Source organism: Danio aesculapii, chromosome 6 (assembly GCF_903798145.1).
Source record: "Danio aesculapii chromosome 6, fDanAes4.1, whole genome shotgun sequence".
Taxonomy (NCBI): Eukaryota; Metazoa; Chordata; class Actinopteri; order Cypriniformes; family Danionidae; genus Danio; species Danio aesculapii.
Window position 1 is genome coordinate 23,116,146 of NC_079440.1, and position 19,726 is coordinate 23,135,871.

The 19,726-nt window shown below is 35.7% G+C and overlaps 1 protein-coding gene across 1 annotated transcript in view; it reads right to left on the minus strand.

Annotated features, from left to right (window-relative positions):
• Positions 1-19,726, minus strand: part of LOC130230664 (uncharacterized) — a 277,339-nt gene that overhangs the window by 24,555 nt on the left and 233,058 nt on the right. Inside the window, exon 4 of the mRNA XM_056459793.1 lies at positions 4,156-4,361. Coding sequence (XP_056315768.1) covers positions 4,156-4,361 — 206 coding nt within the window. The remainder of the gene's footprint in view (positions 1-4,155; positions 4,362-19,726) is intronic.

Consider the following 19,726-nt stretch of genomic DNA (forward strand, 5'->3'; position numbering starts at 1 on the left):
ACAAACAAACAAAAATCTATAGAGAAAGAGAATGTTTCGAGTTTCAATGCTTAGGGCCCCCAAATCACAAGTCCACAGCTATTGGCGAGTTACTGATGTGCATTAATATTATATATATATATATATATATATATATATATATATATATATATATATATATATATATATATATATATATATATATATATATATATATATATATATATATATATATATATTTATTTTATTTTTTATTTTTTTCTTTAAGTGGGCATTCCATGCTAACAATACAAAAACAATATTGCTGCTTCAGAATATTTCAGACATATAAACACATATTGGATAAGTATAGCAAAGCTAGAATTTGATATACCTGTAAAGTGTGCAACATTTTCATGCTAGAAAGAATGTTATGTTGATATGCTGCTTCGGCTCTTTTAAATACAAGATTAATATAGCAAATTTTGACACTCTTGTCTGTGGAGCAGTAGAGGAGGACATTGCTGTCAACAGACTGGCCAGTGCGAACTTTGAAACTATCACTGCCTTCGGTGTGAACGCACAGTTACTCTTTAAGTTAAGCGCCCTCTAGCAGACAAAAATTATGTTAGTGACCACATTTACATGGACATCAGTAAACTATATACTTGTCTTAATCTGAATAAGATTATACTATGATTAATGTGTTTACATGACTTGCTTTTTGAATGTTCCTTTCATGTTCTTGTTTTACAGGTTATAGCACATATTTTGATTAATATCACCAGGCGATGCAAGTTTCCTCCAGCGTTTCACGCAACAACAGTTTGTGTTCTTCATCGCACCATATGTGATTTTGGGCATTGTGTTTTATATTTTGTGACAACTTCAACTGCAGTTAATTTCTTACACTATGCGTGCAAACAGATGTCAGATTAAAGTAATCAGAAATCTCTGTTTACATGGTCAACTATTAATTAGATGATTGTCTTAATCATATTAAAATCTGAGTATTGATGACCATGTAAATGTACTCATTGACTACGTTAACATAAACATCAGTTATCAAATTATTTGCCTTAATCTGATTAACACAATAATATGATTAAGGTGTTTATATGAGTTGCTTTTTAAATGTTCCTTTCATGATCCTGTTTTTTCCTGTTATAGCACATAGATCGATTATCGTCATTGCGTCGCCACGCTATCCACATTTCCTCCGGAGTTTCATGTAATTTTGGGTGTTTCATTTTATTTTATTTTTTTAATTGAACAGTTTTACTTTCACTCAGGAACATTTCATGCATGCCCCTCATGACAAACCGATACATTGGAAGCTAGTAAAAAGTAAGGACTAGTGGATGAGTGTAGTTTTAATGGAAATTGAGACCACAGGGTGAAAAATAAAACATTTTGCGGCTTGTGAGCACAACACCAATTGAGGTAAACAAATATTTATTTTTTTACATTGATGAAATTGCACAATTTATTGTCTTAATTGAGGTAGGAACCCTATTTTAGTAAACACTTGTATGGGTCATATTTCAGGAAAGTGACAAGCAACCTACTGTATATGGAAATATGTGTCACTCGGCAATAGATTTAGGACAATTTGCAAATGTTTAATATTGTTTTGACCTTACGTGCAAACAACAATGTCGTTGTTGGTGCCCTGAACATTTTAAATAAGTTATAGAGTGGACAAATCTCAAAAGCCACCCATCTCTTGGTCATACAAATAGGCAAATGCTTCTTTTTGGAAATTATGATGTCACAATACAACTACAATACAAGATTAGACATTCTTCTGTGATTTTAATGTATTACAGTATTTTAACCCACGTTAAATTGTATTTAAGTATTTAAAAAAAAAAAAATCTTTTTTTTTTTAGAATTCACAAAAGAAAATGTCCTGGTTCCAATAGGGAACGGAGACGTGTGTCTGTGATAAACAGACTTTTGGGAATGCGTTAGATGACCAATCACTCTGAAGATTAAGAAAACAGGTCAATGAAATGCCAATTGAATTGGCCGAGCTTGGCTCCACAGCTGATCCTGATGAGCCATCAACCAAATGAATCGGACAGGGAAGCCCCAGCCCAGCATGCTAAGAGCGCACCTTGATGCAGACTGAGTCCAGATCCAACCCGAGATGAGAGAAGCTGCCATACTCGGTTGACCCGAAACCCAAACAGGCCGAAGTGCCGGAGCACCAGGTCCATGTGCATAATTGACCAGTTCAGAAACCTAAAAAATAATAACAGTCAATGAATAATAAAAAATGCTGATGCGCGTGCGCCAAAGAGGCGCAGGGCATCCTCCACGCATGGAAACAGGGAGAGCCGAAGGGGAGGACTGTTAGTACTATGTTTGGCCCCCCGTCGCACACCGGAAAAATCACAGTATAAGGAAGGGAAAGAGTGAGACAGGGAGTGAGCGTCCTTCAGGTCTATAGCTGAAACTAATCCCACGGACGGACGCAATGGATGATGCGTTTCTGCATGAGCATCCTGATCGGCATTCTGAACCGATGACAGATCAAAACACACAGTAGGATTGGTATAACCCACCACTCTCTGGATACGATGAAGCGGGACGTCAACCCACTCCTCATCTCGGCTGACTCGATTGTATCCTTCGCCAGGAGAATAACAATCTTCTCACACGAGTCAGGGGGTGGCATAGCGATGATTGCTTAAATACACACCCGTGAACTCGGGAGGCCAACAGCAAATAACTGGACTTAACGGCGACCTGTGGCGGGAGCATCAACTCCCCGCAGGGGGGAGGGGGGACTCAGCATGTTCACTGGCCAGTGGAATGGACTGTGACGGCGGAGCATTTTGGAGGCACTGGAAGAGCTTACTCGGCGAGGAACAGCCAGCACGGATGGGTCCAAGAGATGACCTGCTCCCTCGCGCTCAGCTGATCTTTCACCATTGAGAACTCCTGGGTAAAGTCCCTGACGGTGTCGCCGAGAAGGTTTGCCTGGGATATGGGCACTAAGAAAGCATACTTTGTCAGCACAGCACATATCCTCAGGGTAAACCAGGGTGGCATTTCTGGACCACTATGTGGCCATTGTCCTACCCAGGGCACGGGCGGCTGACTTGAAGGTCATGAGAGCATAGTTGGTCACCATGCGATGCTTACGCATAAGCCTGGTGAAGAACCACCCCTGTGCAGCACAGCCAGGAGGCCGTGGTGCAGGGCAAAAGCGGCATGGCCCGCAGCGATGTAGGCTCTGGCCGTGAGAGACACCAATAACCCACCCGCCTTAGAAGGGGGTCTAAGCTTACCCCACCAGGTGGCGGTGCCCTCACCTGAGGAAAAAGCTTCGTACCCTCTGGCCGCCTCACCATCATGGGAGGAGAAGGCGGAAGCACACGTGGACCGGGCCTTCTATGCCAGCGTGTGCTCGCTGTGTGCCCCTGGGAAGAAGGGGACAGGGCTGGAAGATTCATCTTACATCAGCCCGCATGTCACACTTTCTAGTCGGTCCGGCGGTGAGGCTGGGGGACAAGCCATCTCCAGCCGCACTGCTGAAGCATCCCAGGAAGCGCAGCCATCATGTCTGATTCGAGACCCGTGACCATGCATTGCACCCCGTAGGATGGAAGCGAGCCCGGTCTGTCATCTGAGCATAACAGCTTGCCCTCCGATGTCGCGATGTACCTTTGATCTCAGGAGTCATCAAACGGAGGCGCGGACATCTCGGGGGATGAACCGTACAACCGTACAACCACTCAAAGCTTGGATGGGGAGCGCTGTGGAGGAGTGGGGTCCCAGATCGACCACCACTGTCGCGTCTTCTCCCGCACTGGTGAGTAAACTTGAAATCAGGTTGGCAGTTAGTGTGTCTTCAGTCTCGTGATCGGGTCTGAAGCAACAATTCTAGTGACCTGACTCCAGCAGCTGACTGATATGGCGTTGATGGCTTATCAGCATCAGCTGTGGAGCCAAGCTCCGCCAATTCAAATGGCATTTCATTGGCCCGTTTTCTTAATCTTTAGAGTGATTAGTCGTCTAACACACTCCCAAAAGTCTGTTTATTACAGACACACGTTGGAGTTCCCTTATGAAGGGTAACAAAACACATTATCATCATGGTTGTGGCCTTAGGGTTAGAGTTTAGGAGTAAGGATACATTTTTTAACAAAATATGTCTAATTCTGCAAAACCATGTGAGCTACTAACCTGATCAGCAGGGCTTCACTAAGGAGGCCGAAGCCAATTGCAGCTGACTTGAATAGCGAGTGTGGAGGGGGATCGTCAAAAGCAGTCATCATCCGGTGGACCACATATGGCACTAGAGCAATCAGGAAAAGGGCAATGGACAGGATGGGCCAGGTCTGCCACTGAGAGGCCACGGTCCACCACTGTGCACATCTCTGGAGCTGATACTGAGAAGACATGTAAAGAAAGTCTCATTAATGAACAATAAACACAAAGGGGACAATCAAAAGAAGAAATATTTAGTGTTGGATTTTTTGGTGTTAAAATGGTTAATTTCCTGTTAACGCAAGACCATTTTAATGGTGTTCATTTTATTAATGTGCGATTAACACTGCCTAATGCAGCCAGTAAAGAACGCAGCACCTATTGAAAATTAATGAATGAAAAAAGGTACAAATGGTAAGATCATATACACAATGGTGTCTGATGGTGAAATCAAAATACTAGCTTATATGTAAACCAAAAAAGCAGAAACAAAACTGCATCTCTTCCGGTTCAAATTTCTTCACGCATTTTTTTAACTCCTTCAAGTGGATTATATTAGCAGACTAATGTAGGGAACAGTGAATGAGAGTATTTGGACAGTTTTGGATAGAGCATGAGTTAAGAGCATGAACCATGAAAAGTCATGATCAATTAATCTCTGGCAATACAATTAACTTTGGCAATGGTACTCAACAAAAAAAGATGTATGCATACATTCAACTGCGGCTATATTAGTTTTCATTGTATCCAATGGACGAAACTTTATAAAGTAATAATAAAAATAATTGAAATGTTTTTTTTTATTATTATTTTAAAAATAAATTGCCAGTAGGGTAGGAAAAAGAATAGCATTAGCAATTAAAGTGCAGTTAGCATACTTTCTTAACAGCATATATTATTTATAGTAAGCACAAATAGATCTCTATATACTCTACATATAATAGATCTAGCCCAATGTCTATTCTATCAACTAAGTGGACGTTCTTTTCAATAGGATTATATAATAGTTAGATGCTATATATACTTTATATTTGCATATACATACTATTTACTGTATATACTTTATATTAGCATATACATATGCCTCAGTACAGTTATACATTGACAGTATGCAATTATAAGCTATTCATTAAGCAATTCCACTTTTATAACATTTATATATAACCAATATATCCAAAATTGGTTTCCATATTAATTGAAACATATGTAAATCACACACACACACACACATATATATATATATATATATATAATTTATTCCATATATTACATTATGGAGCCTATTCCATTCCATTCCATTTGAAAACACACAAACCAAAAAAAAAAAAAAAAAAGAAAAAGATAAATAAAACCAAAAGACTCAGAGTTTTCATTTAACCGACTTTATGAAATGGGCCTCTGACCAGTCAGGCACAGAAGTCAAATGTGAATTGTTCAGCCTGATCTCACAAGGATATATAACTCTTTTACCCATTGCCAGAAAAGTGGCATACGTTTTCCACTCCTAAACCTACCCCTCATAAAGGGATGAGAAAACAGATACTAAATGTACAAATGGAATATTGTACAAATGAATACAAATTAACCACTAATTCAAGACGTTAGAAATTTCCCTGGTATTGCAATTGGAAATATTCAAGAATTCTGTTCAAAACGTTGCTAGTGGTGATGAACTTTTGCTCAACTTTTGTTGAGCTAAAACTTGCACAGTATTTTTACACTCCCGTAAAGTAAATACTTTAATAATGATTGTCAAACTGACTACACAGGGTTGTATATAAAAAAGGAAAAAAAAAATCTATTAGTAGTATTAGTAGATATATGTATATCTATATTAGTAGATAAATGGACTAAGTGTGTTTTCTTTACGTATTTAAAACCTCCTTAGGTTACACCAATGAGAGAATGTTATAAATGTCAGATTAGGTTCACATCCTAAACAAAACAATTGTGTTTATTTACCATTTACAGTGTAAAACTTTGCATTTTTCAGTCAAAGCAACAACAAAACCACTACGTACTTACATGCAACTGGTACATGTAATTGTAAAAAATTAAATTCAAATCATTTTAGAAATCAAAATATTTCCAATAACATATTAGAGAAAGCTTTTATAAGTATGTTGTTGTGTTTCATTCCGTATCCTGAGGCCTAGTCATTAGGGCTCCACAGAAAACAAACAAGCCGCCTTTGTGAGGCTAAACATCCCTCCTGACTACAGCTTGTGGCTTCACACCTGTCTCTCTCTCTCTCTCTCTCTCTCTCTCTCTCTCTCCTTGGCTTCAGGCATGGAGAACTCTGTCACGGCCCCACATTGTGTGTGCTTCTGTGTTTGTGTGTGTGTGCGCACTCCTGCGCCCTCAGGCACTTTGTCGCTGACATTTTGTTTTATAGCCTGTTTTATTAATATTCTTGCCACTTACCAAATTAATATCCGAGTTGGTGAGAAATTTAATAACCACAAAATATTTTACAGGAAAGTATTTACTCTGAGGAAGTAGATGAATAGATCGCCACATCCTCAATTCATCTCAGAAATATATAAACCAAACAGCTATTATTTTTCCAGCGGACATTTTTGTAGGCCACACAGAAGGCTCACCTACAGAGTATTAACATGGGTGTTTATTCCTCCTACAACTTCAGCTCTCAGTGCTTGTGTGTTTTTCAGTGATTAATAGCCCTGATAAATTCACAGGAAGTTCTTTTTTTGTACTTTGTTCAGGGGTAAAAACATTTGTAATTTGCCATTTCGGTCAATTGACAACATATTTATTTATTTTTCTAATTTGATATAGTAGATTGCTGTTACTCCTTGTTTGGGTAATTTTAATTTTGTTTTGGGTTAATTTTGTTAAAATAATTGTTTAATTAATGTGGGATAAAATATACTAACAGAGGACAACAGTATCCCAAAAATGTGTATTAGTGTCTATTAAATAATAATAATAATAATAATAATAATAATAATAATAATAATAATAATAATAATAATAATAATAATAATAATAATAATAATAATAATAGGGGTGTCATGGTGGCGCAGTGGGTAGCACAATTGCCTCACAGCAGGAAGGTTGCTGGTTCGAGCCCTGGATGGGTCAGTTGGCTTTTCAGTGTGGAGTTTGCATGTTCTCCCCGTGTTTGCGTGGGTTTCCTCCGGGTGCTCCAGTTTCCCCCACAGTCCAATGACATGTGGTATAGGTAAATTGGGTACGCTAAATTTTCTGTAGTGTATGAATGAGAGTGTGGGTGTTTCCCAGTGATGGGCTGCGGCTGGAAGGGCATCCACTGTGTAAAACATATGCTGGATAAATTGGCATTTTATTCCACTGTGGCGACCCCAGATTATTAAGATGAAAAGAAAATGTATAATAATAATAATAATAATAATAATAATAATAATAATAATTATTATTATTATTATTATTATTATTATTATTATTATTATTGTTGTTGTTGTTGTTGTTGTTGTTATAATAATAATTATTATTATTAATAATATTTTTATTAGGCGGTTCATTCCGCTGTGGCGACCCCAGATTAATAAAGGGACAAAGCCAAAAAGAAAATGAATGAATGATTTTTTTTAAAAGAATGAAACACTAATAATACAACAACAACAACAATAATAATAATAATAATAATAATAATAATAATAATAATAATAATAATTATTATTATTATTATTATTATTATTATTATTATTATTATTATCATTATTATTATTATTATTATTATTATTATTATTATTATTATTATTGTTATTATTATTATTATTATTATTATTGTTGTTGTTATTTATTTATTATTATTTTTTCATTTAATCTGTGTGTGTAACTATTATAATTTTGTAAAAATTTTCACCCCACCTTCTACAAAGAATGTTATAAAGGAGCTGTAATGCTATATCATCATCAAATATTGGTTTCAATCTTTTTTGTCAACTTGTTTTCTTTCAGGTAGGCTTTGTTTTGTATTAACATTTGAAACTAACTGGTTTCATATCAAATATATTGATATTTTGCTCAAAAAATTGGGTGCATCAGTTCAAATCAATAAGGCCTATAATCAATCATTTAAAAAATTCAATCCAAACATGTTTTAATGAACAGAAAAGTTGACAAAAAATATCCAATCATTATTTGGTGATATAGCATAAAAGGCAATTTACAAGCAATGAACATCAAAGGTGATATTAATTTCCACAGATCACAAGGGCTAAATTATCATCTTTCTAGAAATTTCCCAAAGCAAGTTGTTTTGAACTCCTCAAATAACATTTTTTGGCCTGATTTTGTTAGAAAACGACATTCGATTTTGCAAGAAATATACTGTATAAGGGCCTTAACAAATTACCCTAGAAAAAAAAAGAGAAACTTGGAAATAAAAAGGGGGAAAGAAAAAACCCTGACAAGCTAACCATTCCTGGTGTGATATCTGGAACAGCATTTAATTAGTGTCGCTGCCTCATCTGCAAATGCACACCACCGCCTCACTTGTGTTAGAACAGCTATTCATTAATTAGATTCTTTGTGGCAAGTGCCACTGAACTATCTGCAATGTTTAAGGTTGCATCAAGCCGCAGTAAGTGCTTTCCTGATAGCGGGACACATCCATCTTCATTTCTCAGCCTCTATGTTTGACTCTGCCCTTCAGCCAGATGGAGAAAAACACAGCGAAAGAGAGGGAGAGATAAAGAGAGAGAGGAAAAGAGCTTCAGAGAGACCTGATACGATTCATCCCGAGCAGACCCTGAACTTTCACCTGCTTTTATTTCCGCACTGAAGCTAATTAATTTACAGAGGTAAAGTGGGTGCCCACTTGTGGAGGCATATAAGAGCTGCTACGATCATACGGCAAATGGATACAAACCAACATGTGGAGCTTTTCTGGAACTCGCCGGAATAAAATCAACATCAAAGTCGGACAAATATAAACAGGCCAGATTCCTCCAGCAAACAGATATGGGCCATGAGAGGAGAAACTGTCCCACTAGCACACAGATACTTTCTGAATGGTCTTTTCTTCCTCCCTGTGGTCGAGACTAGTACCTACACCCCCCCCACTCCCGATAGGCTAATCTTCATCCAAACAGCCCTCCTTTACCTGAATGTAAACACTAGTCTGTACATCACGAGCAGCCTTTGTTCCTCTGGGGGTTTTGCTTTGCTGTGCTCCAGGTGTAATTTTAGGGTTTATTTAGATAGTGAGGGTTTGTGGTATTAGTGGTTTCTGTATGATTGCTTGTAGTCCCACATGAGTACTGATGGATAAATGGATTTAGGTTTGACTTGATGATGGTCTGAGGCTGCTGATTTTAATGGGGGTTTTGTGCTTTGAGTACTTTTAAAAGGGTGTTTATATAACCCGGGAATAGGGCAACTGGAAGGTATGGGGCTTTCATGCTTCCTAATACATTTTAATTTCACTGATTTCCTTCCCCCTCATCTACCTCAAGGCAACACCACATTCAGCTTCTACATGCCCTTCCAACTGCAACCCAACATGGGGAAACACCCACACACTCTTGCATTCACACACATACACACACTATGGCCAATTTAGTTTATTCAATTCACCTACAGCGCATGTCTTTGTGCTTGAGGGGGAAACCAGAGCACCCTTAGAAAACTCACACGAACATGGGAAGAACATGCAAACCCAAACTCTACACAGAAATGGCAACTGACCCAGCCGGGGCTCGAACCAGCGACCTTCTTGCTGTGAAGCGATCGCCACTGTGATGCTCTTTTATGAAAATGGATATCATTTTTTTTTTATTTCCTTTTTATTATTTATTACATATAAATAATATCAGTTTAATATTTTTACAGAACCATAGATGCAGATGTTTTGAACCATGGCTCTAAAAAAACAAAAACAAAAAAAAACATCTGCTGGTCAGGTAGATTTTGAACTATGGCTGCTGGTTCTTTGCTGGTCGTGTGCTGGTCAGGGTAGTCATGTTAGGACCAGCACATGACCAGCAAAGAACCAGCAGCCATAGTTCAAAATCTACCTGACCAGCAGCTGGTTTTTTTTGTTTTTTGTTTTTTCAGTAGACTCTTTTTACTTGACATCATGAGATTTTCGGTTTGATAGCACACAGTGTATTCATAATGTATATTAATAGCAGCATCAAAGTAAAGATAACTTAATTATTGAGGAAATAAAATGAAATAAAAAGTAAAAAGTTAGAAAATATATAATTTCCTTAATAAACAATATTCATTCAGTCATTCATTCATTTTACACAGCAGATGCGCTTCCAGCTGCAATCCAGTGCTGGAAAACATCCATACACACTTTAGCCACTTTGGCCAATTTAGTATATTCAATTCACCTATACCGCATGTCGTTGGTCCGTGGGGGTAATCGGAGCATTTTCCCATCCATTCATCAGTAAAACCAAAGTCTCTTTAAGGCAAGTCATTGCACTCGTCAGCCATCTTTGAAACACCTCTCAGGCAGTATGCTCGGGCATTCTGTCTGAATGGAGAAACATCAAATTCTCCAAAATTGCTTGCCAAGCTAATGATTGAATTTCATATGAATCACCAATACATCTGAATAACAACTGTCTCTTTAGTTTCATTTCTAAACATCCAAACCACACAAAATCTGCAGAAACTCACGTCTGGTCCAAGCCACTCCCCTAGAGTATTGTCAGCCTATAGCGATCGATGATTGGCTCCTGTACTAGTAGGCGGGGCTTTATTCATTATATTGACTGTTACACTTTTCCCCATACAAAAAGATACGAGTGACATGTCTTGTGTATTCTATAGTCTTTGGTAAAACAGAATTACTAATACACAGTGTTAAGTGGAAAGGCAAAAGTGAAGTGATGTCATTGTGAAAAGGGGCTATAGACAATTGCCACTGATTTCCATACAGTAGTACTGTAGAAAAAAAGGTAATAATACAGAAGTCAAAGGCCACCACCAACTGTTTGGTTACCAACATTTTTTCATAATATCAAGTCATTCAATGAATAATGGAATGAATAATTATATTTTCTTTTCTTTTAAAATCAAAACAATACAGCATCACTAAAGCTACACTGTAGTCATACCAACCAACAATACTTTAAAGTAACCAAAATATTGCATTTATCAAGGCATTCCTTTCAAGAATTTTTCAAGGAATTTGTAAGAAAAGGTTTCCATTTAATGCACTAGTGAGAGAGTATTGTCATTCTATAGACTAAAATAGACCTGCTTTTATTTATATACGCCAACTTATTGAGGGAGAATTTCTGCTTTTGTGCTTGAGCTGAATAGAGAGTACAAGGAGCTTGAGACTCTACTTTGTTAAAAAAGAAACATAGTTTCCATCATCTACAGATAATGGACTCAATTCCCAAGGTAAAAGCTTTTGTGGGCTAATATGTTGTTGAACAATGTGAGACTTCTAATGGAGGGACAGTAAAGGAAAAGGAACGATAAGGGTGGAGAGAATGGTTCAGTCTCTTTGTCTTAAATAATCAGAGGCAAGATGGCAGAGCCCGTTAAAAGTTTTTTAATGGGTGAGCACTGAAATGGAGCACTACTGTGCAGCTGTTAGCCTTATATCTCTCCTCTCCGTATGCCCTTGGGCCCCTGTCATATTTGTATTTAAACAACGGCTCTATCAAGGCTAAGGAGACTCGCTTTGGGTAAAAGCACCACAAAAGGGTCACAAATACAGCATGGAAATTTGATTACCCTGGAAGACCATGAGAAAACAAGCTGCATTATTGAGACAAGCAGTGGAAAAGATGGCCTTGTGGGTTTCTGTGCTATCTGTTCTGTCTGGTATAGAACTATTGGACAAGATATAAACCCCCAGATCAAGATTACTGATTAATTGAATGATTGATTAATTGATTGATTGGATGATATTTTCCCTAATAAAAAAAGACAATTCCATCAAGAAAATACAGAATAAATCTGTATTTCTTAAATCTGAGGTGAAGAATTGTTCTCAAATATTTTCCAAATGATTTATATCTTATACGTTCATATTGTGGTACAGTTACTTGTAGTGATTATAATAAAATATTATATTAAATAAAATAAATAAATTGTAAAACCTTTATAAAAAATAAATAAATAATAATAATAATAATAATAATAATAATAATAATAATAATAATAATAACTAAAATAAATACATAAATAAATGAATAAATAAATAAATAAATACAATTGAACAATATTCCAAATATGTTATATGTAATATTTTAGATTGTGGTACATAATAATATTTTTAGATTGTGGTACATAATAATTATTATCATAATAATAAAATATTATATAAAATGAAATAAATAAATTGAAAAAAAAACTTTGTAATTAAAAATAATATGAATAATATTATTATTAATAATAATAATAATAATAATAATAATAATAATAATAATAATAATAATAATAATAATAATAATAATAATAATAATTAAAATAAATAAATAAATAAATACAAATAAACAATATTAAATAATAATAATAATAATAATAATAATAATAATAATAATAATAATAATAATATAAAAAATAAATAAATGAATAAATACAATTAAACACTATTAAATAATAATAATAATAATAATAATAATAATAATAATAATAATAATAATAATAATAATAATAATAATAATAAATTAAAATGAATAAATGAATAAATAAACACAATTAAACAATATTAAATAAAAATATATATAATATATAATTATTATGTAATAATAATAATAATAGCTGAAATAAGTAAAGGCGAAGCAGTGGCGCAGTAGGTAGTGCTGTCGCCTCACAGCAAGAAGGTTGCTGGGTCGCTGTTTCGAGCCTCGGATCAGTTGGCGTTTCTGTGTGGAGTTTGCATGTTCTCCTTGCGTTCGCGTGGGTTTCCTCTGAGTGCTCCGGTTTCCCCCACAGTCTAAAGACATGTGGTACAGGTGAATTGGGTAGGGTAAATTGTCTGTAGCGTATGAGTGTGTGTGGATGTTTCCCAGAGATAGGTTGCGGCTTAAAGGGCATATGCTGCGTAAAAAACTTGCTGGATAAGTTGGCGGTTCATTCTGCTGTGGCTACCCCGGATTAATAAAGGCACTAAGCCGACAAGAAAATGAAAATAAATAAATACAATTATTCATTCATTCATTCATTTTCTTTTCGGCTTAGTGCCTTTATTAATCCGGGGTCCACATCAGAATGAACTGCCAATTTATCCAGCACATGTTTTATGTAGCAGATGCCCTTCCAGCCGCAACCCATCACTGGGAAACATCCACACACACTCACTCACACCCATACACTATGGACAATTTAGCCTCCCCAATTCACCTGTACGGCATGTCTTTGGACTGTGGGGGAAACTGGACCACCCGGAGGAAACCCACGCAAACGCAGGGAGAACATGCAAACTCCACACGGAAACGCCAACTGACCCAGCCAAGGCTCGAAACAGCAACCTTCTTGCTGTGAGGCGACAGCACTACCTACTGCGCCACTGACTTGCCCCATAATAATAATAATAATAATAATAATAATAATAATGATAATAATAATAATAATAGTAATACTTAAAGTAAAGGAATGAATAAATACAATTAAACAATATCAAATATTAATATTAATAAGAAGAAGAAGAAGAAGAAGAAGACGAAGAAGAAGATGAAGAAAAATAAGAATAAGAAAAAGAAGAAGAAGAAGAAGATGAAGAAAACGTAAAAAAACTCATATTCAAAGCTACAATAATCATACTTATGCTAAGAATTATAAAAATATATCAATGTACATGCAATCATGTATGCTGCAAATTTAACTGTATAGCATATAGCAACTGTAGCAAACTGTGGTTGTCTAAGTGGCTGATTCACAAATTCAAATAAACTCAAACAAGCTAAACATTAACACAAATTACTTCTTTAAATTGACAATGAATATAAAAAGTGCTCCTCCAGCATCCAACATGACCTCTTTACATCTTTTGAACACATATGTGCAATAAACTGAATGTAAAGGGAAAACAAACTGGGTCAGGCATCTGTTTTGATTAAAGAGATGCTTTATATGTAATTAGATATTCAAAGCAGTGGTGGATAATTAAACATCATATTATCCCAAATGGTGCAAATTTGTACCATCCTTAGTAGGTAATTCCGCATAACTACGTAGTTAGTATGCCTGTTGTAATAAATTAACTCTTGGTTAACAATCACAGACAGCATTGTGTTCATCACCTCCTAATGTTTTATGAAAATGACCTTTAGGAGCCATTCCAATCAATCAATTAGACGACACAAGGCCTATTGGGATTATTTAAAAGCCAACATCTCGGAAGTAGGACACTACACATTCTTCTGCGATCCATATTAATAAGCCAACCCAAATACATTTTCTACATTTGTGCATTACGTACACATGACATCATTTTTTTGAAAATGCATTTCACCTGAGGGCCTAACAACACATCTATTATAAATTTGTTTCTATATTTACGAGATGTCCTCTTTGGACTAGTGTGTACAAAACCAAGGATGTGCACACACACACATATGCTCATGCAGACTTCACACACACTTGTATATTTGGTTTACAAGGAGTCCCTATAGGCATAATGTACACTCAGTCAAAAGTTTGGAATCAGTAAGATTTATTAATGTTTTATTATAGGTTTATTCTGCTCACAAAGGCTGCATTTATTTAATAGAAAATACAGTAAAACTGAAATTGTGTGAATAACTGTTAGTTTGTTGAATGCAGTTTAAATTTAATTCGTTCTGTGGTTTAAAGCAGAATTTTAAGCATGATTAGACTTCATTGTCACATAAATCTTCAAATATTTTGAATCATGATCTGTCAAGCAGAAATATTCATTCATTCATTTTCCTTTGGCTTAGTCTCTATTTCAGAACTGCCAATGAACTGCCAATAAGAAATATTTATTAATATTATTATTGTTGTTGTTGTTGTTGTTGATTGGGAAAATGCTATGATACCATTCGATAATATACCAATTTATTACCAGTTTATTTACTTTTTAATTAGTAAATACAATTATAATATACTGTTGAAGTCAGAATTATTAGCCTCCTTTGAATTTTTTTTTTATTTCCCAAATGATGTTTAACAGAGCAAGAAAATTTTTACAGTATGTCTGATAATATTTTTTCTTCTGGAGAAAGTCTTATTTGTGTTATTTCGGCTAGAATAAAAGCAGTTTTTAATTTTTTTAAAAACATTTAATGGTCAAAATTATTAGCCCCTTTAAGCTATATTTTGTCCGATAGTCTACAAAACAAACCATAGATAAACAATAACTTGCCTAATTACCCTATCCTGCCTGGTTAACCAATTTAACCTAGTTAAGCCTTTAAATGTCACTTTAAGCTGTATAGAAGTGTCTTGAAAAATATCCAGTAGATATTATTTACTGTCATCATGGCAAAGATAAAATAAATCAGTTATTAGAAATGACTTCTTTTAAAACATCATAAAAAAGCAAACTAACTGATTCCAGACTTTTGACTGGTAGTGTTTTTATACTGTAAAAAAGGCTTGTTATTTGGCCTAATCCTACCCCTAAACCTAACCCTCAGAGAAAAGCTGTAGTAAAAATTGAATGTCAAAAGAACCCGCAAAGTGTTATTTTTAAGCGTTTTGAATTATGAGGACAAAACTCCTAACAACTAGGTCATCCCATGTCAAAATTTTTTGGTTTTGTGCTTGTTTATGTGGTTTTAAACCACATAAACAAGCACACACACAAAAGAAAGAAAAAAAAAATGCACAGAGCTGGTCACTGATGTGATACGAACAGTACAGATCCTTTGTCAATCTAGGAACGATGGGATACAGAGTCTATGAAACATTCACAATAACATTTCTCTCAGGGGAACTCATAATGACTGATGAAATCTACAAAAGGGGCACGGCTCATCTTTAACATGCTGTAAATGATGTTGGCTGAAGAAAGGAAACACAAAAGCACAAACGGTCAAGTGAAAGGAAAGATAAAAAACACCCTGGAGAGAAAGGACAGAGCTGAAAAAAAGGAGGAGAAAACAAAAAAAAAAAGGCATGAATATATTTTGTCCTCTCCCTCCGGCTGCTGTTTTGCATAGACATTGCTGTGTTGGCGTGGGAGTGAAAGGCTCCGTTAGACCAGCATTAGCATAAGTTGATCAGAGGACCTGTCTGAATCTGACAGAAAAGAGGATGAGCCCTGAAGTGAACACTTTGTGTCCACTACGAAACACAGAGAGACAACTTTACTACAGCTTCAAAGACTCACGCTCATTTCCTGTAGCTAAGTGAAAACTGACGCTTTGTTGAGAGGTTCCACCTGCTTTGTAAGTGGGTGGCGGACAGAAAAGCACTGGGAAATTATCAATAAAAAAGTTAGAAAAAATAAAGTTGTATGAAAACATATTATAGCTTTGCATTTTTAAATCATAATTCAGTGATAATCTTCCAGAAAGATATTAACAATTTAACACTTATGTACAAATTCTATAACTACTAGAATGGCCATAGCAGTCATTCTGACTGTTCAGATATGTTTGAAGCTTGTATTTAGATTAAGCTTTAAATGTCTGTCATAATATTTTATAATGTCATAACCCTAAAATACAAGCATTTTTGGTGAATATAACATGTTTAGCCTTTTTGTGTACAAGTTCCTAGATTGACCCAGATGTTGCCTACCTCATTTATTTCAAGTGGGAGAGCACAGTTTTTTTAGTGCAGTAAAAATTGAGTTTTTTAAGTTTAAAAGACATGTCTGTCACAAGTTATGTATTTGCTATCAGAATGTTTTTGTTAGTAGCGGTCAGTTTGACCATCAGTTTGACCATCAGTTTGACCATTCAGGGCAGAAATACTCTAATAAAATAAAACAATGTTAGAATTAAAAAGTTTTAGTGTTTAGGAAAAGTCAGAGTAGTATAGTTACATGGGTTTTATTAAATACAGCATTTAAACATGGTCAAAACGACTTAGTAGATCTAGTAAAACAGTCAGAATGAATTGTTAATGAATTGGACAGTGTGAATGAACTTATGAATGTACCTAGGCAGATGATAAACTTAATTCAACAATAAATGTGCTTTTAGAGGGTCTACAAAAAACACAGATAGGAGGCTCCTGTCAGTGCGACAGTAAAACATCCTGAATGACCCCCTGTCCTCTTCCTCTGTTCTTTCAGTTTCACTGTCAACAAACAAAAAATCTTATAAAAAGGTTTACTATTTGTTTATATTTCTTTTAGACACATGCTTTTATATATTTCTTTTAGAAATGCCATTCTTAAGTGAAAACACATCAAGATGAATATTTTAACATTTGCATGCATATTTTCAGGGCAAACCAGTAGACTATAAATTAGACTATAATGGTCCAAGTATCTCTTTCTCATTGGGTGATAATATCTCTGTTTTAATGTCATGTGTAGCCATTTTGGGACAATTGTATAGTTTCTTATTGAAGGGAGGGTAGGAATGACAGCCTCAGTCTCCATTAAAGGTGCCGTAAGTGATTGTCTTTAGAAACACTTTTTGTTGTGCTGGTTAAAAGTCTCTTCACATTCCAATAGTAATGATTGAAGTAAATGATCTAAATGTATTTATTTATATTTTTATATTCTGGGTAAGGCATAAGACTAAAAATGTTCATCCAATTAAATATTGTCAAACCGACAATTCCCATAATTCTGATGAGTAGCCCAAAATGTCGGTCAACAAATGTAGATTTTTACAACTGTCAACCCATTTAAGCAGATCCGCTATTGGCACGTACACGTGTGCATGCATACCGCGCGTTCACGTGCACATGAGACACAGCGGTAAAATGAAATGCTCAATCAGAACTTTTCAAATTTCTGAATCAATATTGGAGTTACTTTTGCACACTGGATGACACAATTGCTGAAGTATTTCTTTTAGACAGGTAATGTTCTGTTTTAAAACTATTTCAGTCATGCAAAGCTTTGATTAGATTTTGATTAGATAGATTTTGTTGTTACAAATGTGTTTCAGCGAACGATTGATGTGACTGTTTTCAGTGTCATAAGGAACCTTTTACAGCTTTGATAACGTAGATTTTTTTTTTTGTTTAACAACAAAATATAAGTAAATAGGGCTATTCCACCTAGCCTGCTAATCTGTGACACGCTCCCTATATTGCTTACCATGCTACTCTAAATATTCGGTCAGAAATAGCATGTAAGCGTGGTAAAGCAATAAGTGTAATTCCTGCCTGCCACTGGCCAACCCCTAAGCATACAGTAGTTGCTTTAGGACAAAGTGTGAGAGTGAGAGCAGCGATCCTTGCAAGCATGACATATTGCACATTATGACATTTTTTGCATTATTACTGCAAGTTTTGCTTGCTACACAACTGAAAACATGCTAGATATAATACAGTTTTTGTTCAGAATTGTAGTAAATTGTATAAAGTACTGTAAAGTTTTCTAACTGGCGAATGACATGATCTAGTGGGTTGTCTGCTGTCATCTTTAAGGTGCGCAAACTATTCTTCAAATATTCATGATTGTGAGTAATAATGAGAGTATTCTCAGTTTTTTTTGTGAGCTATTCTTTAAAAAAAAGCTATATATTAAAATACTGTCAAAAAATAAAAAAAATTAAAAAATCCAAGTGTGCCCTCACACCACTGGCTCTATTGACAGTTTGACCAAAATGATGCTATAATAATAAGGCAGAATATTTACCCAGAACTCAGTTTTTTTGTTTTTATAAAAAAATGTTCTAAGCCATTGCTTTGCATAATGATTTACGGTTCGTTAGTCAAATTAATTTATAATTTTATCGGATGGATGTGGCTCTGCCAAACTCCCCGTCTCCCAAGGATGAGAGCACATTCAAACTGTTTCATTAACACCAGAGGCCTATAGAACAACCACCCCACAGCGTGCTATGCTGTTCAGTGTAAGTTGTTCTTGAAAACATACAGCGCTAATGGAACATATCCGAGTGCTGTAAAATACTACTGGGAACCAGAAATGACAAGTTCCATGACAGCTTTGCCTTTTTGGCTCACTCACAAGCAGTCTGTCATAAAAAAATAAAAATAAACCTTTAGTCAAATTAATTCAACAACTGGCAACGCCTTGCTAAGCCACGCAAAAGCACCCGAAATCCCCTCCCTTTGGCAAAAACCTACCACAAATTACCCATAAAAGCTAATTAATACAAAAATATCCCCTAAAATCTACTGCTTGCGTACAAAGGAGGCTTTATAGTCACATTACTAATTTAAGATTGCACATTTTCCAACAGCATTTCAAAGCTGTACTCAGAAGCAGGAGCTCTGGATAGGCCTCTGCAATGAGCATGTGCGTTGTTTGCAGACCGACAGTCTAACGTTCCTAAAGCATGAGAGTAGAGTCCATTAACTAATAGAGATTAAAAGCCTGATGCCTCTCCCCCTCCCTCGCATTACACTTCCAGAGCACACGGCTGATTGATGAGAACCAGCAGGCTGCCTGGAATCTCCGCTTTCATTAAGGTTTCCCTCCCTCCTTCCCTTTTTCCATCCACCCATC